At 39.7% G+C, this 19173-nt stretch overlaps 1 protein-coding gene across 4 annotated transcripts in view; it reads left to right on the forward strand.

Annotated features, from left to right (window-relative positions):
- The window catches only part of cenpe.L (centromere protein E L homeolog), a 59417-nt gene that overhangs the window by 27362 nt on the left and 12882 nt on the right, over positions 1 to 19173 (forward strand). For 3 of the 4 annotated variants that reach the window (XM_041590640.1, XM_018251926.2, XM_041590644.1), the window contains 16 exons: positions 3854 to 4000; positions 4739 to 5020; positions 6127 to 6321; positions 6399 to 6482; positions 7680 to 7833; positions 8541 to 8671; positions 9507 to 9633; positions 9789 to 9919; positions 11178 to 11319; positions 11411 to 11541; positions 13040 to 13510; positions 15688 to 15837; positions 15990 to 16304; positions 17224 to 17526; positions 17910 to 18014; positions 18105 to 19007. In XM_041590640.1, coding sequence (XP_041446574.1) covers positions 3854 to 4000; positions 4739 to 5020; positions 6127 to 6321; positions 6399 to 6482; positions 7680 to 7833; positions 8541 to 8671; positions 9507 to 9633; positions 9789 to 9919; positions 11178 to 11319; positions 11411 to 11541; positions 13040 to 13510; positions 15688 to 15837; positions 15990 to 16304; positions 17224 to 17526; positions 17910 to 18014; positions 18105 to 19007 — 3771 coding nt within the window. The remainder of the gene's footprint in view (positions 1 to 3853; positions 4001 to 4738; positions 5021 to 6126; positions 6322 to 6398; positions 6483 to 7679; positions 7834 to 8540; positions 8672 to 9506; positions 9634 to 9788; positions 9920 to 11177; positions 11320 to 11410; positions 11542 to 13039; positions 13511 to 15687; positions 15838 to 15989; positions 16305 to 17223; positions 17527 to 17909; positions 18015 to 18104; positions 19008 to 19173) is intronic. The other variant, XM_018251930.2, reaches the window with a different exon arrangement.

The raw sequence follows: 19173 nt of genomic DNA on the forward strand, positions 1-19173 counted from the left end.
TGTACCCGACTGGGAATGGCTATCTTGCGATCCAGGTTGCTGCGATCCCTGCGTTTGTGGAGCAGAATGGTGTGTTGGAGAGATCTGGTGTGAGCCTGCGCATATGGGATGGCCGGAAAGGAGGCGACCATCGTGCCCAGGGTCTGCATGGCTGTCCGAAGGTATGGTGTTGGGTCCCATGAGCGACCGAATTCGGCTCTGGAGCGTCATGGCTTTGTCCCGTGGAAGGAAGGCCTTCCCTTGTCTGGAGTCCAGCACGAAACCCAGGTACTCTGTGGATTGGGTCGGGTGGAGGTTCGACTTCTTGAAATGGATCGTCCAGCCCAAGGAGGTGAGTGTCTCTAGCACTAGGGTTGTGTGGCGGAGGGCTACTGGCGCGGAAGGACCTTTGACGAGGAGATCGTCCAAATAAGGAATGACCGGTACACCCTTGAGTCTGAGTTCCTCCAGTGCTGCCGCCATGACCTTTGTGAACGTGCGTGGAGCTGATGACAGACCGAAGGGTAGGGCGACGAACTGCCAATGCTGGCCATCCACGTAGAATCTGAGGAAGCCGTGATGAGCTGGGTGGATCGGTATATGGAGATACGCGTCCTTGATGTCGATAACTGTCATGAACTCGTTTTCCTCCATGGATGACAGTACCGACTGTATTGACTCCATTTTGAAATAGCATTTCCGAACAAATGGATTGAGATCCTTGAGATCTAAGACGGGCCGGAGGGAACCGTCCTTCTTGGGAACCATGAAAAGGATTTGAATAGTAGCCTCTTCGTTCGGCCCTTGGTGGTACGGGTTGAACGGTTCCCTCTAAGGCGAGGTCTTGTATGACGGAGAGAAATTGGTTTTGTCGGAGGCCTTGGTCGGCATTCTGGATACAAAAAATCTGTGGGGGGGGGCTGGGTGAAGTCGATCAGCATTCTGAGTGACCCACCCGGAGGACCCACTGATCCCGAATCGTGTTGTGCCATACCTCTCGAAAGGAAATGAGCCGACCTCCTAAGGGTATCCCGTCGAGAGGGGGCACACCTTCATGCCGTGTGAGACTTGTCTTGAGAGGGCTTGGAGGTAGACTTGGAAGAGGACCAAGCTTGTCTTTGTTTGCCCTGAAAGCGGGAGCGGAAGTTGGAGTTGGACTTGTCAGGTTGCGTCTTTGATCTTTGCCCGTGACTGAAGGGACGAAAAAAGGGGCCTCAGTTTGAAGGGTGGTCTCCTGGGTCGAGATTGAGGAAGAAGGGTGCTCTTGCCCCCTGTTGCCTGAGAGATAATCTTGTCCAATTCAGCCCCGAAGAGGAGTTTTCCTTGGAAGGGTATGCTGACTAGGGAGCGTTTGGATGTTAGGTCAGCGGACCAAGATTTTAACCACAAAAATCTGCGAGCTGCTACAGACTGAGCGGAAGCTTGCGCAACCATCCGTGCTGTATCAAGAGCTGCGTCTCCAATGTATGTAGTGGCGTCAGCGATTTGGGAGAGTAAGTTGTCGGTAGAAGGTTCTTCGGATCCGATGTGCTGAGCCACCTGTTTGACCCAGACCTCCATGGCCTTCGCCACCCAGGCTATAGCGAAAATAGGACGGAAGGCGGAACCGGAAGCTGTGAAGGCAGATTTGCAGAAACCCTCGAGACGCTTGTCGATGGGGTCTTTAAATGCGGCCGCGTCAGCGACCGGAATGGTGGTATTCCTAGATAGCCTGGAGACCGGAGGATCTACTGCGGGAGGAGAAGACCAGAGCCGATGCATTCCTTCGGGAATGGATAAGTCTGGGTGAAGCGTTTGGAGAGCTGTACCCTGTGATCAGGGTTTTTCCATTGGGATTTGATAATCTCATCGAACTGTTCGTATGCTGGGGAAAAAACATAAGCTCTTCTTGTGCCGTTTGAAAATGTTCTTAGCAGGTTCAATAGAGGCAGTGGAGTCCTCAATGTTTAGTGTGCTGAGTACCGCTTGAATGAGGCCCTCCACCTCCCCTTGGGTTCTGGGGGCATCTGTGTCAAGATCAGGGAGGTCCTGATCAGAGATGACCAGACCTTCCTCATCAGAGAGACCTTCCTCAGGAGAGTCTGTAGGAGATGGTCGTGGGTCAACGTGGGCAGGTTGCGATAAACGCTCAAGAACCTTGTCCAGGGTCTCGGGTATGCGGAATGCCTGCAAGTGAGAGGGATAAGGCCCTAAGTAGATCAGAGTCAGAGCTAGCTGCCGGGGAGGGCGGCAGCGAGTCAGGTTTTCTGCAGGCCCCACACAGTGAATCAGCCGAGGCTGAATTAAATTTTGCTTTACAATTTGAGCAGGCTAAAAAAGAAACCTGTGGGTGGGATTGAGCTGAGGACTTGATGGTCCTGGGCTCTTCTGCCTTGTTAGCCATAATGCTCCTTCACGGAAGAATAGCAGGGAGTATAGATTCCCTAATAGTATCCCTTTAGAAATACGTATGTATTTAGTTCTTTATTTATTTATTTATTTTTTGTGAGGCAGGGGAAAAAGGCTAGGCAATAGGGATGGGGTGGCCTGCAGAGAGAAAAAGGGGAGATATGAAGTGACACATGGTACCCATACTCCCACAGCATACAAGGGCATACATGCACAGAGTAGCAAACAGCAATAACACTCCCCGTGGGCAAGAAAAAAATGAGTGACCTGCCTGGAGAGAGAAGCGACACCTTATGCAATGCACCACCGCAGCACCTGTTGTAGTAAGGGTAGGCAGACAGAGATGGGAAAAGGCGTTGCAAGCTGTACTGCAGTGACAGTCAGGACGCGCTCCAGAAGGATTCTGCAGAGGGAGAAGAGCGATGAGAGAGAGAGAGCGCAGGGTAAGGCATGTAGGATAGAGAACAGACCTGAGCCCGCGTTGGTATCCAGAGACCATCCGGTAAAGTTATGTGCGACTGGCAGAGGCGCAAGAGTGAGCGCGTGTGAAGGCGTCAGAGCGAGTGCTGGAACGCATATGCGTGTCACGAAGAGACAAAATGGCGCTTAGAGAAGAAAAGCGCGCCAGAAGCCAGGAGGGGGCGGAAATGGAAGGTGGTGGAACGCAGATGCGTGTCACCCAAGGGAAAGGCGGAGAATGGCGTCAGAAACAGAACGCCACGGTAAAGGGCCCTGTGTGATAGTGGGAACTAAGCTAGGGGCCTAGGAGAGAGTTGTGGGTGGGTGATAAAATGAAGCAGGTACTCACCTAGGGAAGCCAGCTCAGTTGTGCCCTGTGTAGATAGACCCCTGTGAAGATAAGCACACAGAAAAATATAAATATATATATATATATACACATGCAGTGATGTAATACATATATATATATATATATACATCCATGTATGCTAGTATACACCCAGGTGGGTGTATACCGCTGCTGCAGACCTCCGTAGAGCGGGAAGACAGCGCAGGGGTGAGGAGCAAGCCTGCAGACCTCCGGAGAGCGGGAAGGCTGAAGGGCATAAAGGGTGCAGCTGGAGAGGCTCTTGAATAATTCAGTGGCCCCTGAAAGTGGCAAGATCTTAGGCCTGGGGCCCTGATCCGTGCTCCAGCCACAGAAATCCGTGTCTTCTCCTTCTGAGGACACTAAAAGAAACTGAAGGTAATAGGAGGAGGCAGGGGATGAAGCCCAGGGCAGGAGGAGGAGTCACAGTTTGCAACATAGTGTCCATCTCCAGCTGCAGGATCTTCATCCCCATGGTGCCTGTGTCCCCCAATTTAGGCAAGAGAAATAACACAAGCAAGTCTCCCAGAGGTAACACAAATGATTTGGTGGGGAAGATATGGCCAACTTATATACAGTACATGGTAAGAAAATGTAGGCTTTACATGTCCTCTAAAATGAACTTACCAGCTTGTTTTGTTTATGCTTTGTATTGTACAGTCAATTGAAACACAAGATGAACTAAGGGCAGCCCAGGAAGAGTTGAGAGCACAGAAGCAATTGGTTGATAGCTTGAGACAACAGCTTGTAGATTGTGTTGGAGACATTTCATCACCAAACCATGATGCAACTGCTGAACAGGAAAAGGTTTGTTTTAAATGTCCTGCTTTTTCAGAGTTTAAGTAAAAGCTGTTATCTGTTCTGAACTATAAGTAGCAATCGTGAAGGTATGTAGACATATAAAAAAAATTGAAACGTCATTTCTGAATTTATTAAATATAATACGTAATGGATTGACAATAATAATGCAGACCCTAACATCTGTGGTGTTCAGTATTCCTATCCATTTTATTTGTGTGTAGAGGTGAATGTATAAATTTCCAGTTGTATATATTTTTCCTAACCTCACTACAGGTATTTTTTGCAGTATCCGCCTTGTGTAAGTCTCAGTTATCCACTACCTGTCTGTCTTTAACCTTCTTGACTAGGCAAACATGATCCTTGATTGATTTATAGTCTGGTACAGCATAAACAAACATCAGTTTGACACGAACATGTTAAAAAAGTATAACTCTTTTCAAATTATAGGGGTTTTGTGTGGAAAAATTCACATCAATAGCTGAAATCACCCCTAAAATTCAGAGCAAGGTGTTCTAAGAGGAGGTTAGAAAGTCCTGCAGTGGACTGAATACCCTAGTGCACAGAATTGCTGGATAGGTTGTGGGAATGAGGCTGATATGTTTGTGCTGGTAGGGAGCAAGCGCATACAAGTTAGATCTTTTTTTCCGGTTTCTCCTTCCGATCTGGTGTAAATGCCAGACAATGATAAATTGGTAAACTCTACTGATATTTACAGTAACTCACTGGATTATTTACCTTTTAAAGATGTCCCTGTTTAAAGAAAATTTGGAACAAAATGAAATCCTACGTGGTGAAAGAGATGAACTTCAAACATCTTGTAAGGCTTTAGTTTCAGAGCTGGAGCTACTTCGTGCACATGTAAAATCCGTAGAGGGAGAAAACCTTGAAGTCACACAAAAACTCCATGCCCTTGAAAAGGAGATATTGGGCAAATCTGAAGAAAGAGAAGCTTTGCAGTCCATGTTGAAGAGTTTAAAGGAAGACAACAATAAGCTCAAAGAACAAGCAGAGGAATATTGTAGCAAGGTTAGTTATTTTCTGTAGTGCAGTGATCCCCAACCAGTAGCTCGTGAGCAACATGTTGCTCTCCAACCCTTTGTATGTTGATCCCAGTGGCCTCAAAGCAGGTGCTGGTTTTTGAATTCCAGGCTTGGAGGCAAGTTTTGGTTGTAGAAAACCCAGGTGCACTGCCAAACAGAGCCTCAATGTAGGTTAGAGAAAAGATTTTTGTACCTTTTGGTCACGGTAGAATGCCTGTGTCACGGCCTCTGTCCCAGGTAGAGGCTAGTGCAAATGCAAAATCTTTAGAGTTGTGAACAAACAGGCTCCAAACTGCAGAAGCTGTTTCGAGCTGTGTGGCTCTTTTTCAAGTGTTGAAAAAGAGCCACACAGCTCGAAACATGTTGTGTTAAAATAAAAAACTTGCAGCACAGCTTCTGCAGTTTGGAGCCTGTTTGTTCACAACTCTAAAGATTCCTCAATGTAGGTTGACAATCCACATAGGGGCTACCAAATGGCCAATCACGGAATTTATATGGCACCCCAAGAACATTTTTCATGCTTGTGTTGCTCCCCAACTCCTTTTACGTCTAAATGTTGCTCACGGGTTCAAAAGGTTGGGGATCCCTGCTGTAGTGCATACAAAGCTGGTTTGATTAGAAATGCTACGATGTATTGTGAGAACTGTAGCACCACCAACTCCATGTAGAGCGCTGCAGTGTATCGGGTACCCCGGGTTGTATGTAGGACGTTGGATGCATAACAGATGTTATGTTTTTAGTTTGTATATGCACAATTTTTCCCTTCTCCTTAATTTCATCCCTTTATCACCTCCTCTTTCATCTGAGTGTCAAACAGAAATTTAGGGACAGAGTAGACAGTAGAGACTTCAGCTTGGTGTGAAATTGAGCAGATCGGTATAATGCTGTTGTAGTGTTTTGTGAATAAAAACATATCTTTAGATAGTCCTACTTGCTGTTCTGCTTCCATTTTTCATACAAAGAGGGGAACACTGGGAAAGCATGAATCCAAAATACAGGGTTAGCTTCTGTTGCTTATTCATAAGTCGTCACATTGTCCTTTATAAACCACAGTGTTTATTCGGGAATTTCGTCTTGGTTTTCTCTTGGTAGATCAATGAGCTGACTGAAGAATTACAACTATTTTCCGAGAGAGACATGGAAAAGGAAGGATATGTTGAGTTAAAGCAACTACAGGAGAAAATGATGGCCACTGTTCAGGAGAAGGAAGAGCTTCAAGAAATAATTGGCAGTTTAAGGGCAGAGAGAGATGAGCTAAGGCTTAATCTTCAAGAAAATATTGAAATGGTAGGATAATAATTTTAGAGCACTGAAGTGTCATTTGCCTGCTGCTCTGTTTTTACCAAAGTCATTTTTTTTTTTAGTCAATTGAAACACAGGATGAACTGCGTAACGTTTTAGATGAACTGAAGAAGAAAACACAGTTGTTGGATGAAATCAAATCCCAGGTAAGTCATTGTAACACATAGGGGCACATTTACAAAGCTCGAGTGAAGGATTAGAATAAAAAAAACTTCGAATTTCGAAGTGTTTTTTTGGCTACTTCGACCATCGAATGGGCTAGTTCGACCTTCGACTACGACTTCGACTACGAATCGAACGATTCGAACGAAAAATCGTTCGACTATTCGATCGTTCGATAATCGAAGTACTGTCTCTTTAAGAAAAACTTCGACCCCCTAGTTCGGCAGCTAAAAGCTACCGAACTCAATGTTGGCCTATGGGGAAGGTCCCAATAGGCTTGCCTATGTTTTTTTGATCGAAGGATATTCGTTCGATCGTTGTATTAAAATCCTTCGAATCGTTCGATTCGAAGGATTTAATCGTTCGTTCGATCGAACGAATAATCCTTCGATCGTTCGATCGAAGTATTAGCGCTAAATCGTTCGACTTCGATATTCGAAGTCGAATGATTTTAGTTCCTGGTCGAATATCGAGGGTTAATTAACCCTCGATATTCGACCCTTAGTAAATGTGCCCCCTAGTGATGTAAAAAATAATAAATTACTGGTAACACTACTTGCATTATTTTAGTCTTCTTAAATGGGAGCTGACTTCTATATGAGCTTGATTACTTTATATTTTGTAAAATGCTAAAGCTAAACACTGATGGCAGTCAATAAATGATACCTCTGATAAATAAGGAAATGTCATGGAGAAAGAGATGTATAATAACCCTAAAAGTAAATGGGAGGTGGAGATGGATAAAAGCAACACTGACCCGAGTCAGGTAGTAAAATTGCTGATTAAATACTGTATATATGCCAAATACCTGCCAAGAGTGGCAATTCTCTTAAAAGATAAAAAGAAAATAAAGATAATCATGCAATGTAAATTAATAGATTTTTTCCTTTACCACAAATTAGACATTTACAAGGCACATTTTATGCACAAATATGGGTAAAAAAGGTAAAATGATTTGATTCAGATCTCTCACAAATCACTGTGCTGGGTCACATGTTGAGAGGATGGTGGTTCAAATGGGTTAAATGTGACACTGAAAATGACAATATAGATGTTGTGATTCAAATAAGTTTTTGGTATCCAATACATTTTCAACACCCCCCCCCCCCCCCCCATTTAACGTCAAGACCCATAGTTTGAAAAACACTGCCATAACCCCCTGTTTCAAAATTATATTATAGCAGGAGCTAAAGCATGATTCTGTCCAGTACTCCGCTGAGCTTGCAGAAGAGAGAGCTAATACACAACTGCAAAATCAGCTTGATGAAAAGCTCAGGAAAATTGAGGAGCAAGAAAATCTACTTAAGAGCATTTCTGAAAATCTTCAAGATACCAGTAAGGCTCAAAGCATTCACAGATATTACACTTTTTTCTAGTTTTCAAAGGGGTTGTTCACCTTAGGGTCACAATTACCTTAGCAAGCAGGCAGCGGTAGCCATGACAGACTAGAGGATTAAAAAGAAAGGCCTGAATAAAAAGTAACGATAAAATTGTAGCCTCGCAGAACAGTCATTTTTGGGCTGCTGGGGTCAGTGACCCCCATTTGAAGGCTGGAAAGAAACTATAACAAAAGAAATTGAAAACCAACTGAAAAGTTGATAAGAATTGGCCATTCTAAAACATACTAAAGTTAACTAAGGTGAACTACCCATTTAAGGGATCTTAGAGTTATCCCATATATCACAAAAATGCTCATGTTCAGTGAGCTATTTGTCTACTATATTCTTATCTTCTGTTTTAATCCACCTTCTTCATTTCAGTAACTATGCCTTTAACATTCTTGACCCATACTGACGTAAATAATTGTTTTGGTAGGGTTTGAAAGGATTTTTTAAAACAAATATTTGGGCATTTTATACTGAGATAAATGTCTGCCTGCTGAAATAGTCCAGTCACAATGCAGGCCTACATAAGAAGTGTCCTTTTTTTCCTTAGATATGGACAATGGCTGACGTCATAATTGTGTTTCTTTTGGAAACGTAACAAACAAACCTACTTTAATGTGGTACAGATTAGAATTTTTTTTTTCCATTTTAATGCAGGTTCCAAATATGAAAATGCTTTGGAGACTCTTGAGTTAGTGACCATGGAAAAAGACCAGCTTCTTCTAGCTTTCGATTCCCTAAAATTAACCAGTGAGATTCAAACAAGGGAACTTGAGTCCTACAAACAGGTAATTCGTATTTTCAATAAATGCATTATTATAAACTTTTAGAAATATATCACGGACACATTTTGCATAGTGCTTTACGGAGATTGAACATTATTCACATCAGTTCCTGCCCCAGTGGACCTTTTTAAAAGTTTAGCTCATGCTATCAGGTACAGGTTGACTTAGTAGCAAATAGTACCATGTAAATATTTGTAACTGTTCCTGTATGCTGATAGGACCCAAGATATGTTATGCTGTGCATTGTGACCTAGCCAGATGCTTCGTTTTTTTTTTTTTAACCCTACTCTTTTCTTCAGTGGTTTCGCCTCAGATTACTTAGACTTCTGGGAAATCTTTGCAAGAAAAATGTCTACAATTCGTAATTGTTTTGTACTGGCAACTGATGTTATATTAACATATATTGGGGAGAAAGCTGCCAGTACAATATACTTTGCATGTATTTGGTGGAATGCGATACCATGGTTTCATACAGCAGCTTATCTCTGCAAATCTCTCAAAGTAACACAAATCTCTCAGATATGAAGTCTGATAAAAGGGGAAAAATCTTTCCCATTATCAAAGCCTTATCTGAGATATATTTATTAGTTAACCTAGAATATGTTTGTATATTACTGTTGGAATTTTCAAGCAAACTGCATTTTCCACTTAGTGTTTCTTGTATAGAGAAGTATTCATGTTAATAACAATTCTTCCAAAAAGATACTTTTATGGGCATCAGTTTTTTTAGAGCACAGTGGAAGCCCTGTGCAAAACCATCAACTGGAAAAGCTACAATATGCAGGTTCATTCTTCCCTAGTCTGCACATATTACATAAATATTTGTATTTGTTTTAAGGAAGCATTCCCTTGTACAAATGTACAGGAATGTGAGCAATCTGATGCTCAGGAAGAAAATGCAGCTAAAAAAGCTGAAGAACTTGAACACCAGCTTAGCAAAACACTTGACATGCTGAAAGAAGAAGGTGAGAAAACTACAATAATATATATATATATATATATATATATATATATATATATATATATATATATATATATATATATATATATATATATTATGACAAGATAAAATATATAATGTGGCTCAAGCTAGGATTTTTAATCTGTATTTTCATTTCAGGATCTAAATATGAAACTGCAAAGGAAACACTAGCTTTGGTCAATGGAGAAAAAGAACAGATTCTCTCAGATTTGGAATCCTTAAAATTAGCCCATGACTTGGTTGTCAAAGAATTGGAGCTCTACAGACAGGTAATATTGTCCACAAAAAATGAGACACCTTAGGGGTTATTTATCAACCGTCTAGTTTGTGAGGTTTTTTTTTCTACCTCGCATAAACTCACAATCTGACTGTTTGCTTTTTTATGAAAAAACTTATATGTAAGAAACTCTATTGAATGCAATCAGGGGGAAAAACTTTAATTCCTCTAATTGATCGAGTTATAGGCTAAAAAATCTTGAATTGATCGAGTTTTCGAGTGCAAACCACCGAAAATCATGAAGGCAAAAAACGTCTTCAAATTGTTCAAGGGACGTCTGCCGTGGATTTCTACATGACCTTAACAGGTTTTAGCTGGATTATTAGAGTCAAGCTTTTTGCAGCTTCGGGGCATAATAAATCATGAAAAGATTCAAGTTTTTTTTATCCTGAGTTTTTAGTGAAACTACCCTCGAAAAACTATACGGGAAAACACAACTCGACCTTTAATAAATACCCCCCATAATCTTCACATTTAATAGTAGTGTCTAGTAGAAACTAGGAGTTCTGAGAGTTTTTCAGTTGTTTATCTATTAAAAAAGTGTAAATTTTGCAGCCAGATTAAGTTATTCAGAATTGAGTGGATTATGTTAATACTTGAAGCCATTTAAATCAGATCCATAATGATCACTAATGAATACTAACAGAACCTAGCTGGAAAAAAAATTGTAAATTTAAATCCCTTCTCTGGGATTACGTTTCTTTAAACATTCATTGGAGCACTCTGTGATACTGAATTGCAGAACTATGAACTATGATCATACTGAAGTGAATACTGCAGGCTAATTTAATGGAGTTGTTAAAAATTACATCAGAGAATGCATCATTATCTATTCCAACTTTGATAAGCCTGACCCTTCATTTTGCTTTATGAAACTGTCTGACTGGACACAACCTAAGGGTCATATTTCTCACTTTATGGCTTGTCATAACTCTTGTCAAGTGCAACATACAGCAACCAACCAACCAGAAGGTAGTGCTTACTGGTCATCTGTTTAAAAGTAAACATTTGGGCTATTTGGTCTGCTGTAAGCTTTGTGAACTTTATTTCATTAAACCTCATGTGTAAAAATGTGTGCAAAGTTTACTACCCCTTTATTTTAAATAATTGTAGAATTTAAAAATGGAATCTCCACATATAGTAGTAGCGATCAGTCAGAAAATTCAGACTAAAGGTCTAAAGTTTTGACTCTTAGTACTTCATCAGATGCAACTTTTGTTGAAATCTAACTTTATTTGGTACATTTACAGGAAGATGATGGCTCTGTTGCTCAACTGGAGAAAGAGACCGTCCGTAACAATCGGCTTCAGTGTCAAGTGGATAAAGAGCAAAAGAGAGTCCAGGAACTGGAAAATCAGCTGATTGAAAATGCTAACATTCTTCGTGAAGTTGGTAAGACATATTGTAATGTTATGTTATCAATCGCATTGTAATTTTGACATCTTTACTCAATTTGGTCTGTAATATCGTGTCTTGTCTCCAGAAACAAAATATGAGACCGCTATGGAGAATCTTGACTTACTACAAAGAGAAAAAGATCAGTTGCTTTTGAGACTAGATGCTTTGAAAGAAAAGAGTGCAACAACTGAAAAAGAATTTGTGACTTACGAACAGGTAACGCATGTCTGTAAATACAAGGATACTCTTGGTTTTAGGTTCAGAAGAGCACTTTGAATATCTTGATCTTTGGACTTTTTACCTACATAAACACTGGCTGAAGAGCATAGGACAGACACTAAAGAGGTTTGCGTAGGAAACTAGAGTGGTCAGAAGCTCACAAAAAAACAACAAAAAAACAAAATGGTTGGTGTTCACTGCAGGGATATCGCTCATATGTGGAACAAGTTTATTGAGTCACTTATTAAGACAGTGGATAACACAGCAACCCCCAACACCAACTTCCAAATGCTAACAAACCCCCACCAGGCTCCTCCCCAACATGCATTTCATGGCACACACAGAGAGCATAGGGACGGCAGAGTATGACACACACACACACACACACACATGGAGCATAGGGAAAGCAGAGTATGACACACACACAGGGAGCATAGGGAAGGCAGAGTATGGCACAGGGAGCATAGGGTAGGCTGAGTTTGGCACACACCAGGAGGTGTATTAAAGTGCTTCTTGTGGCATTTTAGAAGATCTAATTATATTTATCATACTGAAATAATAAACTTTTTAAATCGAATTAATGAAGGATTCTGTATCGTTTCTTAACCAAGTTGATCATTATTTCCCTCTCCGCATCAGTCTCTCTTCATGCTCTTTTCATGCAGGAGTCTGATTTAGACAATTAGATCTAATATATCTTTTGGGGGGGGGGTGTTATCCCTTTCCTAACAGATATATTAGAGCTCACTTAATAATCGATCCCAGCTAAGACAAAATCTAACAAAATAATTAATTTTGGCACAATACTGCATGCGGAGAGACCAGATTTCGTGTGATTTTGAAGGAGCCCCCCCAAAAAAAAGCTGTATTAGACTCCTCTATGAAGAGAGAATTAAGACAGATGCAACTTATATTACATTTTCATTTTTGCAATGAAAAATGTAATGAAAAAATAGTTCCCCTTTAAATGGTTACCGTTTTCTGAAACTGCAGAAATATTACATTTTGTCATATATTCTAGCAGGATATGGAATATTGCCTAAATATCAACTGTGTGTCAGTATATGAATATACACTTGTCCACCCAAACTTGTTGCCATTAAAGGGGTGGTTAGTATGTTGTAAAACAGTCTTTTCAATTGGTCTTTATTATTTATTTTTTATAGTTTTTAAATTATTTGGCTTCTTCTTCTGACTCTTTCCAGATTTCAAATAGGAATCACTGATCACTTTTGAAAACAAATACTCTGTAAGGCTACAAATGTATTACTCAAATTTCTATTCAGATCCTCTCCTATTCATATTCCAGTCTCTTATTCAAATCAGTGTGAAGTTGCAAGGGTGACATGTGCCCTAGCAACCAGTTTGCTGAAATTGCAGAGTTGCTGCTGAATAAAAAGTTTACTAAAAAAACAAATAATAAAAAATGAAAACCAATTGCAAATTGTCTCAAAATCACTCTCTACATCCATTTTCTTTGTGAACATTCTTTCAGGAAAAGAGGAATGGCTTGGAAGAGGAGTTCAGTGGTTTACAGAAGCTGGTAGATGAGATAGAGATCCTGAAAGCACAGTTAAAGGCTACAGAAGAAAGGCTGGATATAAAGGATAGAGCTTACTTTGAACTTGTGCAGACTAGAAATACCAATATATCCGAGGAGAATCTGGAAACCGCTGTACAAGCTGACAGTAGTGAGGGCAGCAATGACCAGCATTCAGTGGAGCAGGATAGAAGTGATCAGAGTTCTGTCTCAGAGATGAAAGTTCTTGAAGAAAAACTTGAGAGAAATCAGTATTTATTGGAAAGACTTCAAGAAGAAAAGCTGGAAATGTCTAACAAACTTGAAATCCTTCAGAAAGAGCTGGAGACCTCCGTTCTGTTAAAAGATGACCTGCAACAAAGGCTAGAATGCTTGCTGAATGAAAATAATATTCTAAAAGACAATATTGAGACCACCCTGAAGCACGTGAGTAAAGTAATGAGCGGTTACCAGAACCTTCCATGTGTTTCATGTGCAGCCATTTTGCTGTGTATTTGACACATCAACACAATATCACACAGTCTATGGGAACAATACTATAAGGGGAAAAAAATTTTACTTCCTTATTTTGTGACAAGTCATGTGATTTTTCCCTCCCCACCCCTAAATTGCATATGCGAATTAGTATTTGGATTTGGCCGAATCCTGCTGCAAAAGGCCGAATCCTGGATTCCGTGCATCCCTAATAAATAAATAAATAAATATATATATATATATATATATATATATATATATATATATATATATATATATTTATATATACATCCTCACCTTTTGTACCGGTATTGATAGTTGGCGCTATATAAATACATGTTAATAATATATATATATATATATATATATATATATATATATATATATATATATATATATAGATTCAGAGATAACTCTGAATGATGAACTTCTCAGTGAAGCTGATTTAGATTAGATTAAGATGTATTACCTGCATGAAGAATATTTTGGCCTGAGGATTTTTTTTTATAATTCAGTTTTTATTTCATTCTTGTAGTTCTTGTACAGTAGAGTAGCAAATTAACATTTACTGTAGAAGACTGATTCAGTTTCACGGCTGCATAGTAAAAAGTATATTCTGATGTGATCAATTTTTTAATTTCAAATTAATTTTAATTTTCAAATTCACTTTTTGTTAAATAGCTTTTAGTGGTTTGAATATCAGCAGCTATTTGGCTGCTAAGGTCCAGTTTATCATAGCACCTTGGCAGTGGTTTAAAACAAGAGCCTGGAAGATGGAAAGAAAAAGTAATAAAGCAGGCATGTCCAAAGTCCGGCCCCCGGGCCAATTGCGGCCTGTTTTCAAATTTACAACGGCCCGCAGCCTCCGTCATGAAATTAATAATAATGCCGCCAGACCAGTGCAATCAGGAATCGCGTAGCCATAGCAGTAATATTTGGGCGCATTAGTGAAATGATCTGCCACTTGGTCTATACTGCTGCCTGTGTGCTGAAGGTGTTAGCAATAGACATGTACTGGAACGTAGAGACGCGCCACTCTCACATACTTCTTTAGTGCTGAAGGTGAAAAAGACGTACGGACGTGCCAGTACAGTATGCAAGGGCGGTGCCTCACTCCATGCCAGTACGTGCCTATTACTAACTCCTTCAGCACACAGGCAGCAGTATTGACCAAGTGGCAGATCATTTCACTAATGTCCCCAAATATTACGGCTACGCGATTCCTTGTTTAAATGAGTTAAATTATGTTAATGGTTCAAAGAATGTCAGGCTGAATGGTCGGCCCCCACACATTTTCACCTCACCAAATCTGGCCCTTGTTGCAAAAAGTTTGGGCACCCCTGTAATAAAGTAATATTAACAATAAAACTGTAGCTCACAGAGGAATGTTATTTTGGCTGCCAGGGTCAGAAAGCTGGAACAAGGATCAAAAGAAGAAGGCTAATAATTAAACTAATAAAAAATGAAAACTAATACAAAAGAGTAACATTAACATAAAGGTGAACTAACCACAGTCCAGAGTATGTTGAGTATGTGGCATTTGACCAACACTCAAAAGATGGCCTAACAAGATCAGGAGACAACTTTGAATGGATCTTTATTGGATTTAGATGCCTCAGTGCATGGCTGAACATCCGTTTAGGGGCTTTGTTTGTGGTGCGGTGGCTAAAGCAGAGTAGTGGAATATTTTTCCCAAGGGTCTCCATTGAAATATTGATCTCTTTGCTTTAGTGTCCCTGAAGATGTTCTTGAACCAGTGAGCTACTGAACCCTCTTTATGGCCATTGTTGGCTGCCCTGAGTGAACATCACTTTCTTGATTGTGACTGTCTGTAATATATCTCGTGACTTCAGTTTTACTATTTCAGTTCACTTTTTTATCACAAAATGATTGTCGCCTTCAGGCTGTGGGGAAAATAAATATAGAAATAATATAGTGTAGTAATTACAAGCACAGTTAAAAATGTTTGGGTGCTTTAAAAGTAATTCTGAATCCTTAGACTATTTTACACCAATGGGAATTTTGACATCCACACACAGCTGAGAGACTGTTAAAGGTCAGCAGGGGGGCATACTAACATTTAGCTAAAATTTTAGATTATATTGTTTTTTACTCTTTTGTTTTTTTAGCATTCAGATACTCAAGATCAATTGCAGAAAACACAGCAAGAGTTAGAGCTACAGTTGGCTGATAATCTTGCAAGCAATGCTTCTGCTAATTCTCCAATAACTCAAGAAAAGGAAACTTCTACAGACTGCGTGCATCCTTTGGAAGAAAAAGTATGTTGTGTGATCCTGGCTGACTGCAACCATATAAATAAGGGAATCCTAGTACTGTTCACATTATTATAACAGAGCAAGAGCGTGGATAGTGAGACGTGTTACATGGGTTGGCACTCAACACTTCCCACAATTTAAATTCTTTTTTGCAGATATTGTTATTAACTGAAGAATTGCAGCAAAAGACTAGTGAACAGGATAAACTACTACATGAAAAGAAAGAACTTGAACAAGCTCAGGTTAAGCTAAAATGTGAGGTGGAACATCTGATGAAGAGTTCAATGGAATCACAGTCCTCGCTTGAGTCCGTGCAGCATGAGAAACATGATACCGAACAACAACTTCTTGCTCTTAAACAGCAGATGCAAGTAGTTACTCAAGAAATGGAAGAGCTGCAACAAACCCATGAAAACTTAATAGCTGAGATGGACCAACTGAAAGGCAATCTAAAAGAGAACATTGAATTGGTAAAATGGCATTTCTTATCATCTAGGCAGACGAGTGTTTTGTCTCTTTTCTCTCAATTATCCAAGAGGTCATAGCACTCAACATTTCTTACTGTGTGGTTTCAGTTTGTCAGCCTGTTGTACCACGATTAACACCATTTCAGGGGTCAACACCTGATGAAGGGAGGAGTTGACCCCGTCCCACGAAACCTTGTTCCACTTGAATCCTTAATTTTGAACACCTTTAAGATATTTTACTTCTATATGGAGTTACATTGTAAGCGTTTAGTAATGACCATTCAGGTCTGCCTTATTAGAAGCTGAGCTAAAATTTGCTTAACACTGGTTGCACCTTAAATCCCTTTTGTGATGTCTGTGCTTGAAGTGATTCAATGAAGAAAGTTATGACCAATGCTCTTTAGGGGGAAACTGTGCATAGTGTTCATATAAGAAAGTGTGAGATGTTGTCTCTAGCTTACTTTAAATGTTTGTTCACTAAATAGTGCAGTAGCAACAGATTAACTGCCGCTTTTTCCCTGCTATTGCCATATTGATGTAAGCTACTCACAAGTCTGAGCTATCTCACAAGTCTGTTATTTATAGTTTATTCATTGTGGTTATTGCACTAAACGTTATGTGACTAATTTGAAGTCCAACATTTGGCCAGTGCCCCACTTCACTAATGAAATTGGTACAAATTCTATTATATATATATATATATATATATATATATATATATATATATATATATATATATATATATATATATATATATATATATATATATATATATATATATATATATTATATATACCAAAGTTTAACTGTTGCTGTAGTCTACCTGTAGCTTAACTGCTTTAGTCTAGCAATATACCATAAATTGCATTATTGCATGTTCTGTTTAATCTGACCCATTTTTTCTTTCGTTTTTACTTTAAAGGGTTTGAATTTTAAAGACGAATTGCAGCAAAAGACCACTAAAGAGCAATGTCTGCTAAATGAGAATCAGGAACTTGAGCAAAGCCAGCACAGACTTAAATGTGAGATTGAAGAGCTTACGAAAAGCTTAAAGGATAAAGAGGCAGCAGTGGAGACTTTAAAGGAATCCGAACAAAAAGTCATTAATCTGAGTCAAGAAATGGAAACGGTTATGCTGGAAATGGAGGAGTTGAAAAATAGCCAAATGACTGTAATAGCTGAGAGGGACCAGCTGCAAGAAGACCTAAGGGAGAATGTTGAAATGGTGAGCTTGAGTAACTAACGGATTATGTTTCTATTTCTGGATGTGTGTTATATCCATTAAACATGGCATATCATGCCTCTGCATTACGCCTGCTGGCTGATAATGCCAGAGACCATTTTGGGTTAAAGCCAGTTGACAGGATTTTGCGCTGAAGCTAGTATTGCAAGGGCTGTAAAAATAAAAATGTTGACGATTCACTGCTGAGAGTGTGAAATTAAAGCAGCATGCACAGAAAGCTTTAGTCCAGTGCAGTTCAAGCGACTTAAAATCTATTGCAGATTGTGCATTCTGAATTTGGACGTGTTTCACAAGTGTTACTCTGTAGCCTCCTATGCAACTGTTAACTACATAAAAAATTGTAATTTGAATTCACATCTTTACAGTCCATTGAAACACAAGATGATCTAAGAAAGGCTCAAGAAGCATTGCAGCAGCAGAAAGATAAAGTTCAAGAGCTGACCTCCCAGATATCTGTACTGGAGGAAAAGGTTGGTTAAGAGAGACATTTTTTCACAGTTAAATATGTGCTTAGCATTTATTTTGTACAACCCATTTTATGATTATTAATTTTTTAATAGATCTCTCTTCTGGAAAATCAGATGCTTCATAATGTTACAACCATAAAAGAAACTCTCACCGAGAGAGATGACTTGAACCAGTCTAAGCAACACTTGTTCTCTGAAATTGAAACGCTTAGTCTGTCTTTAAAAGAAAAGGACTTTGCATTGGAACAAGCAGAAAAGGAAAAAGCTGATGCTGCTAGGAAAATAATAGATCTCACAGAGAAGATATCGACTATAGAAGAACAGTTGCTTCAACATGCCACCGATTTAAAGGAAACTCTTTATGAAAGAGAGAGCCTTATCCAGTGCAAGGAGCAACTGGCTTTGGACATGGAACACCTCAGGGAAGAATTGAAAAGCAAAGATTTGGCATTCGGTGAAATAGAGCAGGAGAGAGATGAAGCTGCCGATAAAGTTATAGCTCTTACAGAAAAGATATCTTCTCTAGAAGAACAGATAAGTCAAAATGTTACTACTTTAAAAGAAGCTATTGACATAAAAGAGACCTTCAGCCTGTCAAATCAACAGTTTTCTTCCCAGATAGAAGAGCTTAGGGAATCTTTAAAGACCAAAGATTTGCAGTTGCAGGAGGCTGAGAAGGAAATGGGCGATGCTACTAATCAAATAAAGATTCTCACTGCTAGGATATGTTCTCTAGATGAAGAGATTCTCGAGAATGCTGGCATTTTGAATGAAGCTGTGAGTGAAAGGAAAAACCTTAGCCATTCCAAGCAACAACTGGCTTCAGAATTAGAGCAGCTAGCACTGACATTAAAGAGCAGAGACCATGCATTGGAACAAGCTAATAGGGAAAAGGATGAAGCTGCAAATAAAGTAGCCAGTCTCACTGATGAAATAAAGATCCTGTCAAAAGAGATGGATGAATTCAGAGATTCAAAGGAATCCTTGCAAGAACAGGTATCAGCATTTCTTAACCCAGTGTTTGCTATTGAAAGCAGTGTATTGCTCCTCCGGGATACACTGGCTGCTCATTTGTTTTATATTTCTGTTAAAAAAAATTGTTGTATTTTCATTGTGCCTTTCCTATTGTTTGCTGCTTCTGCAGAACTATATTGGTACACAG

The sequence above is a fragment of the Xenopus laevis genome, chromosome 1L (genome assembly GCF_017654675.1).
Source record: "Xenopus laevis strain J_2021 chromosome 1L, Xenopus_laevis_v10.1, whole genome shotgun sequence".
Classification (NCBI taxonomy): domain Eukaryota; kingdom Metazoa; phylum Chordata; class Amphibia; order Anura; family Pipidae; genus Xenopus; species Xenopus laevis.